General features: G+C 31.0%; 1 protein-coding gene across 1 annotated transcript in view; it reads left to right on the top strand.

Annotated features, from left to right (window-relative positions):
* The window catches only part of LOC122634247 (pleckstrin homology-like domain family B member 1), a 42,205-nt gene that overhangs the window by 8,415 nt on the left and 18,479 nt on the right, over window positions 1–15,311 (top strand). The window contains exon 2 of the mRNA XM_043822994.1: window positions 14,441–14,572. Coding sequence (XP_043678929.1) covers window positions 14,443–14,572 — 130 coding nt within the window. The 5' untranslated portion in view covers window positions 14,441–14,442. The remainder of the gene's footprint in view (window positions 1–14,440; window positions 14,573–15,311) is intronic.

The raw sequence follows: 15,311 nt of genomic DNA, 5'->3' as shown, positions 1-15,311 counted from the left end.
AAGTCGAACAGCTTCCGATAGAAATGGAATCGTCTGTTTCATCGATAATCGATAATCGTTCTTGAAAAAAAAGAAATAGGAAGACGTTTTTCAATCAACAAACAGTCAGATATTTTTAATCTCGAAAATTATATAATTATACATCTCCCTTACGCGTATTACATCTAATAAATCGATTTTAATGTTGATATGTCGTTATTAATACGATAAGATAATAAACTGCTTTTACGTCGTTACATATATATCCTTATTTTTATATTATGAATTTTACACTTTCATTAAGATACATATAGTAAACATATTTATCGTAATAAGTATAATACAAGAAGAAAATTTATACCGATCGTTCGTCGAACAGGTTAGCGATAAGAAAATTATCATGATCTCGTGTAATCTTAAGACACCATAGACAGAAAGAGAGAGAGAGAGAGAGAGAGAGAGAGAGAGAGTATAGTTTTAAATTTCTTAACGAAGAATTTATATTTATATTATTTTCATCGGAAGTTTTACTTTCAACTATGTAAATATATCGTATTATTGATGTGATATTAATTCTAATGAAGTATATCGAATAATATCGTATATTACATTTATCGAACTTGGCTAAAATGATAAAAAAGAGAGAGAGAGAGAGAGAAAGAGAGAGAGAAAAATTATTAGCATAGGTATAGAATGAGTAGTATAATAAGATCGAGTTTTAATAATAGTTGTCTATCTTTGAATGAGTTCTTCTCTTCTTCTATTATTCTCTTGGAGAGTTGGACTTTGATTGGCTTTTGTTCGTTTAATATGATACGAGAATTTATATATAAATATATACACGCATATACATACATGATATATATATATGTATGTATGTATGTATAAAGATAATAATTTCTAAAATAAAAACTGTTCATTATAATTTTTTATCCAATAATTGTGTACCAATGTAATAGCTCATAATTGATTTATTATAATTTCTCTCGTTTCTTAATACAACTAATACATATTTCTAAGGAATAAAACGATATATGTACATATATACATATATACACATACATAATCTGTAAATATCGCTTTACCTTGAAGCAACCGTACTTACGGAATAATGGAAAGTCATCATAAAAACGGAAACGAACTGGTCGGAGAGAGATATTATCTATTAGGTCGTTTCTCGAAACAAGACTTGGAATTCTAATCACGTGGTTTAGAATAATTACAGTGAAACACATAGACAGAGAAAGAGAGAGAAACTCCATTTAGTTCTTTAAACGTTCTCATCGAGAGATTTCGAGATATTTTTATAATTACTTTTTCTCTTTTATTTCTTTCTCTCTTCTTCTTTCTTCGATCACAACAAATTTTTTTTTTTTTTTATTTCGTAGCGTATTAGAAAAGAAAATGAGAACAAATTTGCAGGATAAAGAGTAAAAAAGTGAGATAGAGAAGATAAAAGGAAAAAGAAGCAGAAAAAGGAGAATATCGAAATACGATTCGTTGGTTCTTATCGTTCACGTCAGATCGCAATGTCAATTTGCGGAATAACGTTAAACAAACACACGCGATGAAAAATACACTGTACGGGTCGAGCATTTTCTTTTTTTTCCTATCTCATTCGTGTCTTTTATCTGTTCTTTTTTTTCTTTTCTTTTCTTTTTTCTACTCTTCTTCTTTTTTACTTATATCGTACAGATAGCGATTTGATTTATGATTTTAGGAAGCACTTAGACCTTATACCTGTATAATGTACTTATTAATGTACATATCCATATGCACTAATGTATTATGTACGTAACTGTGTGTATAAATATATGATTTGCGTAAATCTGTACGTATGTACATATGTACGTCTACATGTGCGGTATGTTTACTCTTATGATCTACGTAAATGTCTACAAATGTATGATTTACGTAAATATATGTATGTATATATATATATATATATATATATATATGTATCTATGTATTTATGTACGATGTGTACGTATGTTTATGTTGTTGCGGAGATCGATCATATGATTATCTCTCGTATGCTATATCTACATTGTTAGAATTGAATAATTCATGGAATAGGACAGGACAGGGACAGAACGAGTGTCGTTTCAAAGTGAAAATCTTTACGCGTGCGTCTGAGTCAGCCAGGTCGGTAGCATATACCAAATTTCTAACGTGGTCTAATGCATTCCATTTTCTCTGAGGAAATAACGTGTAAAAAGAAACTTTCGAAGCGATGACACATCGTAAAAAATCTTTCTTATCTTTATCCGACGTCTCGATCCTCTTCATTTTGATCTTCTCTTGGATCTCTTTTGGAACCATTTCTACATGTAATTGTGTTGGTAGTTTTTAATGTGAATTTCGAAGAGAGTGACGTCTCTGTTATTATGTTTACACTGAATATGTTAAGTAACTACATTTATCGTGATTAACACTTTTCGTGAGGTTTCTTTTCTTTCTTCTTCTTTTCCTTTTTCCTTTTTCTTTTCATTAATAGCTAATTATCGTAACGTAGTAATTTATCGTATTTGCGATGTGCGATTTCATGTTTCACTATTTTATTAAGTGTTTCTATGAGTAATTATAATTGTTATCGATAGTCATTGATTTAGTTTCTAATCTCTGATATTCTTAACTTGTTACACAGAGTAACCTTGTCTATTCGATGTGAAATGATATCAGTTATAAGAATGTTAAGAATGTATCGAGGTTTGCTTGATGATTAATTATCATTGCTATCAGTTTTTTTGATCGAGCAATCTGAGAGGTTAAAAGAAAAAAAAAAGAGAGAGAGAGAGAGAAGTAGCGATAAAATGGGATTATTATAAATAGATTTGAGTGTTGTGAAAAATGAAGAATACTCGATAACGAGCATAAATTCTTTGCTTAACTCTTTGAATAATTCTTTCTTTTCTTTTTCTTCTTCCGTTTTCTTTTTTTTTCTTCTTTTTTTTTTTTTGGAGGGAGGGTTTCGTTTATACAGATTGAAAAGACGTGTGTACGAAAAGTTCATTCGGAACAAAATTAATTTTTTCATGAACGTTATCGCAAAATATTTAACGCGATACGCGATCCTCTTTCTCTCTTGTAGATTCTTCAACAGAATGTAACTGTTGATAAAGCTGTGCAAATATGTATACCAACGATCTCGCCTTGTACGACCTCGTTCATATTCTGATAATTTCAATTGTTAAATTTCACCTTCTCGAAGGTGAGACCGTATGCTTTTTAAATTTTTAAATCCAACAAATTTGCATTCGATGTAGTACTTGCGTATCTACGTTTAATCCTTTTAAAAGTTATCATTAAAAAATTATGTTAATGCTACGGATAAAATTTTACCGTGATTTTTATTAACCTTTATCTTTAAGAATGATAGTCCGAATGAAAGGTTTTGATTATTTGTTGTTTATTACGCGAAAAGAATTTTTTATAATCATTGCAAATAATATTGCACAATTGTTGGACGAAATAAATCTATTATCTTTTATTTTAGAAACTTATATATCAACAAAGAATTTCAATTAAAATTTAATTCTTTTCCTTATTATTTAATATTAGATGAAAATTATACGAAATTAATGTGTGCAATATAGGCAGTAAATAAAATTACGGTGTTCGTTAAATTTTATGCATTTCACTTCTGAGTTTCTCACTTTCCTGAGGTGAAATTTCATTTGATAATAATCTTTCAGAATAAATTCGTAACCATAATCGGTGCTGAAAAGATTACAAATCTCATACAAGGCACGTCGCATGAATTACATAACAAATAAATTCTTTCTCTGACTTTATTTAAACAGCTTTTTTATTAAACGACAACCTATATTACGATAATAATAAAGTAATATACTGCTAGGACCGTGCACGTGTTTATATCGTACGTGGGATACCAGATAGAGAGTTATTACTTATAGTTATGACATTCTACAAATTAATACGATCTATAAAATTGTTAAGATCACAATTTTACATTTGGGCGGTTAGAAAATATCAATAAATAATATTGTTAATTGATCTATAAATAATAATTATGATTTATTTTATATTATGATTTATTAAAATATTTATGCAGGTTATTAATTGAACAATAATAATTATATATATATATATATTTATATAAATTTATATTACTTTAGAAAAGTTTTTTTTTTTCAACGATATACGAGAATTAATGGACGATCGATGAATATAATAAATGACGATAACGTTAAACTCTTACGATCGAAAGAATGCTGTGGTCTAAGCGCCACAGTTATGCGAATCGTGTCGTATGCATGTCGAATCTTTTTTCCCGTGGTTGCACGTAACCATCACTACGTTTACGTTCCTATCACGAACGTCTAGATCGTACGGTGCCTATCACGGAAGTGGTCGATGATGGTTTAATAAGCCAATCCATATGCGAAAATTCCGACAGTTATCGGTATCTCGATCCGTGTGAAAAATCATTTGAAAAAATCCACGCTGATATCATTCGAGAAGCCATTTTGAATAGGTTATTTATATCAGTAATAAATAAAAAAAAGATTTACGTATATATACGTTCATCGTTTCAAGATTTTTATTCATTCATTCATTCATTCATTCATTCATTCATTCATTCATTCATTCATTCATTTCTATTTATTACAATTTGTAGTTATCGTTGATCGTTCACAATGAAGATGAAATAATTTACATGTGCCTATTATACGATTAATTTTATAATTACTGTACACAATCGATTATTATGATTAATCGTAACGTAATGAATATGAAGTATTTAATCCATATACATATACAATTGATCATTACGATTAATCATATATACAATCAAAACCGTGATCTTCGTTCGTAAACGTCAAGTATCATTTATCGATTGATGATATTTTAATCGATTTAGAGGGAAAAAAAAACAAAAACAAAAATTAATAAAAAATGAATAAAAAAAAAAAATCGATAAGATCTTCGATACTAACGAAGTGCAATAAGATATAAGCGTCTCTACTTTAGTGGGTCAACGCTCTTTTATTATTAGCACCAATTAACGCCAGTACAAAGTTTTACGAGTGACGACGTTATGACGTCATCACCATAGACAAGTGCGTCGACATCACATATAAAGTAATAGTTTGTTTTGTAGTGGTGCTCTTTCGTCATGAGTCACAATTAAACAAACAGACTATGTGCTTACGTATCTATGTCCATTCTTGTTTATAAATCAGCCCTCTGGCATTCTGATCGCTATGCGTTATCATCGCTCGTCTGTCTCTTATCGTTCCACGATTTACATTTTTCTATTTCGTTAGGAGATCGATCATTTTCTTATTCGATCGATTATTTTCTTTTTCTTTTCTTATTTTTTTTTTTTTGTTCCTCGATATTTAAAATACTTGGGCGATCAGTTTAACGCTATCAGATCCAACGATCATCATTCTCATATTTATCTTTTGCTTATAAATTTTCTACGCAATATGGTTAAGATCAAAAATTTCAATTAGATCATCGTTATATCTCAAATATGTATGTATAGATCATACGTATGTATAAGGATGACAAATGCAAAAGGGAGAAAGAATTATCTCTTCCATTGGATATGTTGGAAAAAACAAAAAAAAAACAAAGAAATAAGAAAAGAAACTTATGATGACATTTCCTTTCTAACTTCCCGCAGGATGCGAGTGTAATTCATCGACAATTATAATACGGGTATTAGCACGCATACGGGTGCAATACGTTAACCAGGTCAAGGCGTTTTCATTGTCGATCGAAGATGACTTTCGACGAAAGATCGTGACGATCGAGACGATCGAAAAACTTTCATTAAGCGTAAAATATAAGAGATTCTATCGAATGATTTATTATGAGTAGCATTTTTTACATTCACCTGTACGTTCCCCATCATTAATATTTATTATATTGTATTATTACGTTTAATATACTTTCGACGTATTTAAATATTTGTCAGAATTCTTAAGTCGACGATAGAGATCGATCTTTTCATGAATTTATACAATTTTTATATTCTCGTCGTGTGTCTAAATAATTGTTGACAAATTTTATCAAATATAAATGTTGAAATAACTGATCGTTCATTCGTATTTCTTACGTTTGGAATATACAAAATTTTTAACATAAAATAAAAATATATTTTCTTTATTTTTATCATATTACGAGTTAGTCATATTATAGAAAAAAAAAAATATATATATATATATATATTTAAATTAAAGAAAATTGATTGGATTTTAAAAGAAATTATGAAAATTCTTCTTTTAGTAGAAAGCATTTGCGTGTACGCCTACGCACTCTGCCATGACATCCATTCGCACGCGCGTGTCTTTCTCCGAAACAATATAAAAGGGCTAGGAAGTAAACGGAAGAGAAGAGGAGAGGAGAGGAGAGGAGAGGAGAGGAGAAGAGAGAAGAGAAGTAACATCCTCTGTTCTTCTCCTTCGGTCTATACAGATTTATTTACAGAAACGGTTTTAGTGCATCGGTAAGGCGTCAGGTACAACGCGTGTCGGTGCGTCCGGTTCGCCGCATATAGAACATCCGCTTCAGAACCACACACACACACACACATATACAGAGAGAGAGAGAGAGAGAGAGAGAGAGAGAGAGATCATACATAAATACATCCTCTTTCTATCTCGTATTATGTAGTCTTTCTCACATCGAAAGTAATTCATCGTTTCGAGAAAAGTGGTTTCCATTATCAATTTATCAATCCATGCATTTTTTATTCCTGCTTAATTAATTAGAATATAAATATTCAAAAATTTAACTAATCAATTCTTTTTCTCTTTCTATCGTGAAACTCAGATCTCATGATCTTTGTTAATTTAGTTGGAGTTAATGGGATAATTGATGGAAATTCTTCTGGAAATTATTTCCTTCTTTCTTTTAGATATTTCTTCAATTAGATCTTACGATGAAAAAAAAAAAGAAGAGAGAGAGAGAGAGAGAGAGAACATTCTTCTGAAACTTTACGTAATATTTAAATAAAATAGATTCAGACGAATCTTTGAGAAATATCTGAAGGATATAAAAAATAAATAAAATATGTATGTGGGATCTATTCGGATGGTTCGTGATCTTTTTCAAACGTGACTTTGAAATCGTAAGCGAAAAATACCATGCGAAGAGTAAAGTCACGTAACGTTTCGATTAACGGATCCTCACACTTCTTTTCTCCTTCGTGATAAAACGCGTGTCAATTTTCTGTACACTTTCGGATGCATTCGATGCATACTAGACGCTTTCGCGTTCGTTTGACCGTCTCAAGTGCATACGCACGTGCAACCACGATCGGGTTTAGCTTAGAATATGTTAAAAGTGCAACGGGAAATGTTTCCTTTGTGTAAGCTAATATGCATACGTATAAATATGTACCTGTTAAATGCAATAGTTGGCATAATATTTAATTGGTAAATAACTAATATCTAATTAATTATTTAATTATCCTTTATTTATTCATTTTCTTTTGCTACAATAGAAATTTGTGAATTTAAACAAAATATATTTATTTATTTCATTCGCGTTCGTTTACTCGCTTTAATATAATACGAGTAATGTAAAGGAAAGAAATTTTTTAAAACGGAGTTTTTATTTGTTGTATTAAAAAAAAAAAAAAAAAAAGAAATTAAATTATACGTATATAATGAGAGAATTCGTCGTAACTTGTCTAGAATCTTGATCTATGATATCTTGATCTATTCCTGTAATATCTTTTCTTTCTTCTTTTTTTTCCTTTTTTTTTTTTTTTTACTTTTATATTTCTTCTTCTTGTAAAATTTATTTTGCTGTCGTAGATCTTCTCTCCTTATTCGGAGAAAACTTATTACGTAAACGATGATCGATATATCTCGAGTTCGTCGATGATCGTTCCAACTCATTTCCAAAGGAAAACGATTTTTAATGTTTCTCATTTGGTAAATGAGTTTTTAACGAGGCTGGTTAGATATCTGATTTTAGTGGGTTCAGGATGTTCAGATAAAATCGTGAAATACCGATATTCCTTTTATCTGTTATAGAATAAAATGATTTATTTATTAATCGTACGAATAAACATAAATTATTTCAATGTCGAATTTATTTTTCTAACGACTTCATATTGAAATATAAATTTATACTAAATAAAATACATTCCTTTTTTTTTTTTTCTTTTCAACAAAGTTTTTCTTTCTTTTTTAATACCTTCTGATATATAATATCAGCTAAAATTTCGTATAATAATTTCTCTAAAGAAGAAAAAAAAAAAAGAAAAGAAAGAAAGAAAAAAATGGAACATATTAAAATCGAATATTATTCTCAAGTTACAAAGAGATAAAAAAAATGTCAAAGGACAGCTTAATTATATCTTTCTTTCTTTCTCTTTCTCTCTTTCTTTATCATATCACGTAACACTTGTTCGTGCGAAAGTTTTCTTGAGCCTTTAGAAACGAAAGGCTGTCGCGTCGGCATCTGCTTAGCAACCGTCTACCCTTCTCCTTTTCTTCTTTAGGTTTTTACTTAGCTTCCTCTTTGACTTCTCATTATTCTTATTCTCCTTTTCCTCTTTTCAACATGCCGCGTTGAACTTAACTCACGTTTAGTCTCACACTAACCACATGCAACGAATGCAATCGAATGCAAGCTCCGATGCAACGCATTTTCCCCCTTCAATTTCTTCGTATAAATAAATGATTTTTCTTTTTTTTTTAAATATACAATTATTCTTTTTCAATTCTTAACTGATATATCGCGTTTCAAAATGTTTATATTCAAAAAAAAATAAACAATTAAAATATATTGCATATTTAAAAGAAAAAAAAAAAAAAAAAAAAAAAAAGAACAAGATAGGAGGGAATTACATCGTTGTAATTTTCGTTTAAATTTAATATAAAATTAAATCGTCGAAGATACACGGAGAATTATGATGGTGTAATTTTTGGCGTTATATTAGATCGGTGAAGTTTTTCATTAAAAATTTCCCAATGAAATAAATTATTGAGGGATTAATTATAAAAAGTAATTATCATATGTCTACAAAAGTTAAAGTCTGTGGCAAAAGTTGTCAAACCTGAAGAATTACGTAAAGTTCGTGGCGACGAGAACGAATCAGCGATTACCGTTAGAGGAACATGTTCTGAGTTTGTGTATGTATGTACGTACCAATTAAGCTCACTTAATTCGGTGCTGTTTTTCAATCCGGTTTCTCGGCCTTCGTGATTTTTATTATACGCTCGCCAACACGAAAGTATTTTGCATTCTCTGAACTTCGACATTGAACTTTTCGAAGAGTTAAAAATCTTGCTGATGATTGTAATAAATAATGATGATTATAGGGAAAGAAAAAAAAAAAAGAAAAATTTCAGATTTTTTCGTTTTGGTCCAATGTACTGAACGAAAAGAAGTAATTATATATATGTATATGCGTGTGTGTGTGTGTGTGTGTGTGTATGAACATATTTTTAGTTTACGTAATGCAAGGAGAACCAGTTTTTGTGAATATATATATATATATATATATATATATATATATATATATGTGTGTGTTTTTGTGTGTACATATATGTATATATACATCTATGTGTATGCAAAATAGCAGGACAGTAAGTAAGCAAGCAAACGATAAAAAATTCGATAGCAGTCGTAGTAATCTAATGAGATAAAACAAAATATATCTAACGTAGTAATTAATATGAAAATATAAAAGCAAATATACGTACGTGGAAGAAAATTTGGAGAGAACAAAAAAAAAAAAAGAAACAAGAAAGAAAGAAGTTTAGATGATAGTAAAAAGATTATAAATTATAATTGAAAATCTGATTGAAATGATTAATCATTGTCCAGTAGTAATCTAAGAGATCATTGAGACGTGGAATCGTCCATCTCCTTGAAAAATTCCTCGGTAGCACCTGCGGTGTGACTCCTCGTGCTCGGTAACTTCTACGCTTAGGTATGCTGCATGTCGTCTTTGCTTCGTCCTCAAAGGTAATTCCGTTCATCGTTCACCTGCAAAGCGGCAGGTGTGTCCCTCCCGAAGGTTCCAATTGTACCTCTACGGTTACGTGAAGTTGTTACGAACCTTTTTTTATTGTATTTTTCATCCTTGAGGATCCTTCAGTCAGATTTTAACAAAAAAAAAAAAATCAAACTATTTATTTATTTATTTATTTATTTATTTATTTATTTATGACATTTTATTCTAATAATATTTTTAATTCCAGTATATTTATATTCTGATAAATTTATATAATAATTTATAACAATTTATTCTAACAATATACTTATATATTATATTTTGTATCACCTAAATGAAATTATCGTGTATGTGTGTGTGATATAATACAGGGTGAGCATAAGTGATTTTAAAAATCGATCGCTCCTTTGTCGATACCTTTCAGACTAATTTTCTCTCCAACAGATTGCAAAAGGTCACAAAAAAGAAAGTAATTGATTTTTTAAATTACATGAGCAACTTTTCGCCCAAGGTGTACAAAATTAGGTATTATGTATTTTTCTTTTAACGTTTCAAAACTATCAAAGGGATCAATGAAAAAAGAAAATACGTGAATAAGTAAGCATAATTAAACATTCATAGTGTTCTTTAAAATCAATTAGAAATTATGAGGGAGCATTCAATTTTTGTTACTATCGTCGAATTGTATAAATATAAAAAAAAAAAAAAATAGAATGATCAAATTGAAAAATCTATGGTTTACGTAGAAATTGAATTCAGTTAGACAGAAACAGAGAGAGAGAAGAGAATAATAGATTTATCGAAAAGAACGATAGATACGCGTGATAGGCACGTAATCGATTGGGAGGAACGAATGGATCGTGCGAAACGTATAAACGATAAAGTTTATTCGTTCCATCGGTTTACAACGATTGTCTTCTTTGCTGAACTCTTGGAATTTCATTGGGAAGGGAAGAGGTTTATTGATCCAACGCTTTTAGTTCATCGATCGATCAATAAGCTTTCCTCGTGGTCTCGATTTACAGATTCTTTGATACTTTACACATATACATACGCATGCGTGTATATATATATATATGTACATGTATATCGTGTATATATATATATATATATAAATATAAATATATATATATATATATGTACATGTATGTATATACGTAATATGTAAATTCGTTTTCGTTGAGAGATTTCAACTTAGCTAAGAGACTTTCTAAACGACACGATTATTGATAACTCAGTCTCTTTCTCTTTCTAATCTTTTTCTTTTCTATATATTCGCGCGTGTGTGTCTGTTTATGTGTTACCATATGTTCGATTCATCGCATATGTCCTATCTTATCGAGACATTTCGCACACAACATAGATACACACAAGTTCGTAACAAAACGCGTTAGGAACGTGTACACGTTTGGAATTAATTTCAAAGAAGAATTGTGCTTCTCCAACACGAAGACACACGTAAAAGTACGTGCTTCAACCAGTACAACTGTTTTTACACTTGCAAAATTTCTTCCTTTTTTTCTCTTTTCTTTTTTTTTTTTTTTTATCCTATTCAATGTCTCTGTCTCTGGCTAGCCTATTTCGAAAGGTAAAGAATACATAAACAGCGTGTTCTTCTTTAGAGATAAAAATGAGTACGCGTATTCAACCAGACAGACGATATTGCATGAAAGATGCATTTAAAATTACGACAACAATAAAAATAGACAATGAGAGAATATCAAATAAAAACAAATGCAATTGAATGGAACAAAGAAAAGAAAATAGATTAGAGACAAAAATAATATAGAATAAAGAGAACGCAATTGTGCGAAACGTGCGATGAAATGAATCAAAAGAGATTTGCTTTTGTACAAAAAAAAAAAAAAGGAAATCAAAAAATTGTTGAATGCAGCGAAATAAAAAAGGAAAAAAGGAATAAAATTGATTGCTAAAATGCATTGAACGGATCGATTGAAGAGAGAGAAAGAGAGATAAAATAAAAATGAAAAGAAAAAAGAAAAAAAAAGAAAAGTAAAAAAAAAAAGTAAAAAAATGTGAAATACAACGCGAGAAAGGAAAAAAGAGGGAAAAAGAAGTAAATGCCAATGAAAGCAACAGAAATCGATAGAAAATGAAATTGAAACGATGTTGATTAAAGGAAAGCGAACTTTCGCGTTCGGAACTAAGCGAGCTCTCTCGCGTTGCCAACGAAGTACGAACTATGCACGTCGTTTTATAGGGTTGTTCATCCCGTGTGAACGATCTTAACGAGTTGAAACAACTTTAATTAAGCGCATTACGCTAGACCGACCCGTTGAATTTAGCCTATCGCCGGTCTGCGCGACGAGGAAATATAACGTCTCTTCGTTTTATACGATAAGATCAATTTTCTAGCTCGCTTCTGTAAACGAAAAAAAGAAGAGACAGGCGAAGACAGACAGACAGAGAGAGAGAGAGAGAGAGAGAGAGAAAGAGAGAGAGAGAGAGAGCTTGTGTGTGTATGTGTATGTTTTAATAATAGAGAGTGGGTCAAAAAAAGAAAATTGGCCTAAAGATCGTCTCGAAAAAGAGTAATCGATTTTTAAGATAACCACTGCAAAAACTTTTGGTCCATCCTGTAATATATAAAAAACAAGAAAAAGAAGAGAGTATAATAACGAAAGAAAAAATAAGAAAGAAAGAAAGAAAGAAAGAAAAAAAAAAACATTTGATTTCATCTCGTCGAGCATAATAATATGATGATTGTGAGGCAGAAGAAATGTAGAGTTCAACGACAAGAAGACGTCGACTTTTGCAATGTTTGCAAGCTCACGAGATAAGCACCTGTTATCACGAGAGACATGAAAAAGAAGTTGGAATTTATGAGAACGAGTTGCCCTCTTTTTCTCTCTCTCTCTCTCCCTCTCTTTTTTTATCCATGCCGATTACCAACACTCTCTGTGTGTCTCTTTCTGAAACTTTACACATGTGTACATATGTACGCATACATACACACACACATATATATATACACACACACGTACATAAGAAAGTTAAAGACTCTGAGATTTACCTTGATGAGTTACGGGTCCCAGGATCGAGCATACGTCTCGAGAAATCGACCTAAGTTGTCATTTTGTTATATGGTCATGTAGGGCACGTACAGTCGGTCTCTTTTTCTCTCTCTCTCTCTCTTTCGCTCTCGGCTGGATTACGTCTTCTCGTATTCCATTGGCGGGTAATTTAAGTCGCGCGATTAAGTCAGCGAGCTTCGTTGGTATATCGATGTAAAAGGCACGGAGATGTACGAGAAGGAAGCCGGTTTTACTAATCGTAAGTACGTACTCGATAAATCGACTCGTTCGATCGATTAGTCCGAGATTTTATCTCGTAAATCTCTCAGCATTTTCTTTTTTCTTTCCTTTCCTTATTTTTCCCACCCCTCTTAAAAATGTCACTTCTCCTATCATTTTTGTTCTCTCTCTTTCCTTTCTAACCGCTGTTTTATAGCTTTATTTATTCATTCTTTTCTTTTTCTTTTTCTTCTATCGTATATACATACGTATATCTTTTTTATCTTCCCTGGCGATAACCTCGAATGATTAATAATAATTTAATCATTCAAAGATAGAAACTGTCCGATACAATAGTTTAAACGTGTGAAAGGAATTTAGAGATACGATAAAAAATTAACATAAATTTCAATGAAAAGAAATAAAAATAACGATAATAAAAGTGAAAAGAAAAAGAAATATTTCGATCTTTCTCACGTGTCGATCGGGGGTTGGAATTTTTACACACGTTCATGGCACACGCGAGAAATACCTACACGCCTTCTAATTTATCGTGACCCATGACTCCGAGACCAAAGTCTGTGAAGAATGGAAGAGACGAAGAAAAATAACTCAAAAAGGAACGATCGTCTATCGGTTGTGAAAAGAGAGAGAAAGAGAGAGAAGACCGGTTCTTCGTACCTTCTCTCTCTCTCTCTCTCTCTCTCCATTTGTATTCGCTTAACCTTTTTTTTCTGTCTCTCTCACTCTCTTTTCCCACGAGCCTGGCATAAGGCGCGGGCGAAATCGATTTGACGAGACGAGTCGTGATTTCGATCGAGACGTAAACATAACAACAACAACGATAGCAATAATGATACTAATCCTGATCGTGCGATACAGAATTTCTTTTCTATATACTCTTTATTAAAAAAAAAGTATATATAATAAAAAATAATGTATAAATAAAAATTAAAGCGCTCATAGAGATTTTTAATAATTAGAAAAAAGAATGAGAAATATTTGTCACGCAAACGTGAGATTAATGAAAAAAAAATAATAATAATAATAATATATTACATAATTAATAAAACAAAAATAATCTTTTTCCTTTTAATAAAATTATTCTTTTTCAAACTTTGTATCTTCCTCATTCATTCTCTCTCTCTATATATATATATATATCTCTCCCTCTCCCTCTCTCTTTTATTTTCGTAATAGAATAATTTGCACACATTTTTATTTTATTATTAATAATTTGTTTTCCTCGCATTTGCAGGCATGGCGAACGCCGGTCTTGAAGTACGAGAGGCTGGGCGGGCCTTGCGAGTTCAAACGGAAGCACCGCATCTTGTGTCCATGGGAAGCGGACGATTGTCGACGGCAGTGACCTTGCATCCTTTACCCGAAGGTAAAATCAAGTCACACACATTTATATCTATATGTTAACTATATACATTGCACGCAAGCTATATACATTGCACGCAAGCTATGAAACAACAATGAAATTATAAAATAAAAATTAGCAATGCATTCGCTTATGTGACAAACGATTTATATATGTATATTCGAAGAATCGATATTACAAGAAAAAAAAAAAATAATAATAGAAAGAAAAAAGAATAAAAATTAGAGTCAACGTATACGAGATAATTGCAAAGCAATGATTAATTTTCATCGTATAATTTTTTCACGCAAGTCAAGTGTTTTTTCATTAAAATCGTGTATAGGAAGTTTTCGATTAATATCGATAGTACGATGATTAAACCAAAGTGCTATCTTTCGAGGTAGGGATGATAATGTCTAAGGAAAACGATCGCTCGTTTTCTAAAGAGTCTCGATGACGCTGCACATAAAGAAAATGAAATTCCATGGTGTTACTCGATTGACCGTCCATATCTCACTTCGGAAGGCGTGTCGTCTAGAGATAAATTCTCTCGATAGGAGGATCTATTCGAGAGGGAAAAAAGAATCGCGAGGAAGGAAAGGTGATATCATCTCGACCAGAAAAGAAACTAAAGAATTGAGAGGGTGGGAGGGTGTTAGAAAAAAAATCCACATATAATAGCGTCGGCAGATAAGATTAGCTTTCATAATCGTGCGTGGACGTTTGTGCTCACGCACGTGTTGCACTTTTTTCTTTTTTTTTT

This window comes from Vespula pensylvanica, chromosome 14 (assembly GCF_014466175.1).
Source record: "Vespula pensylvanica isolate Volc-1 chromosome 14, ASM1446617v1, whole genome shotgun sequence".
Classification (NCBI taxonomy): Eukaryota; Metazoa; Arthropoda; class Insecta; order Hymenoptera; family Vespidae; genus Vespula; species Vespula pensylvanica.
Note: the sequence above shows the minus strand (reverse complement) of the source record. Positions and strands in the feature narration are given on the sequence as shown.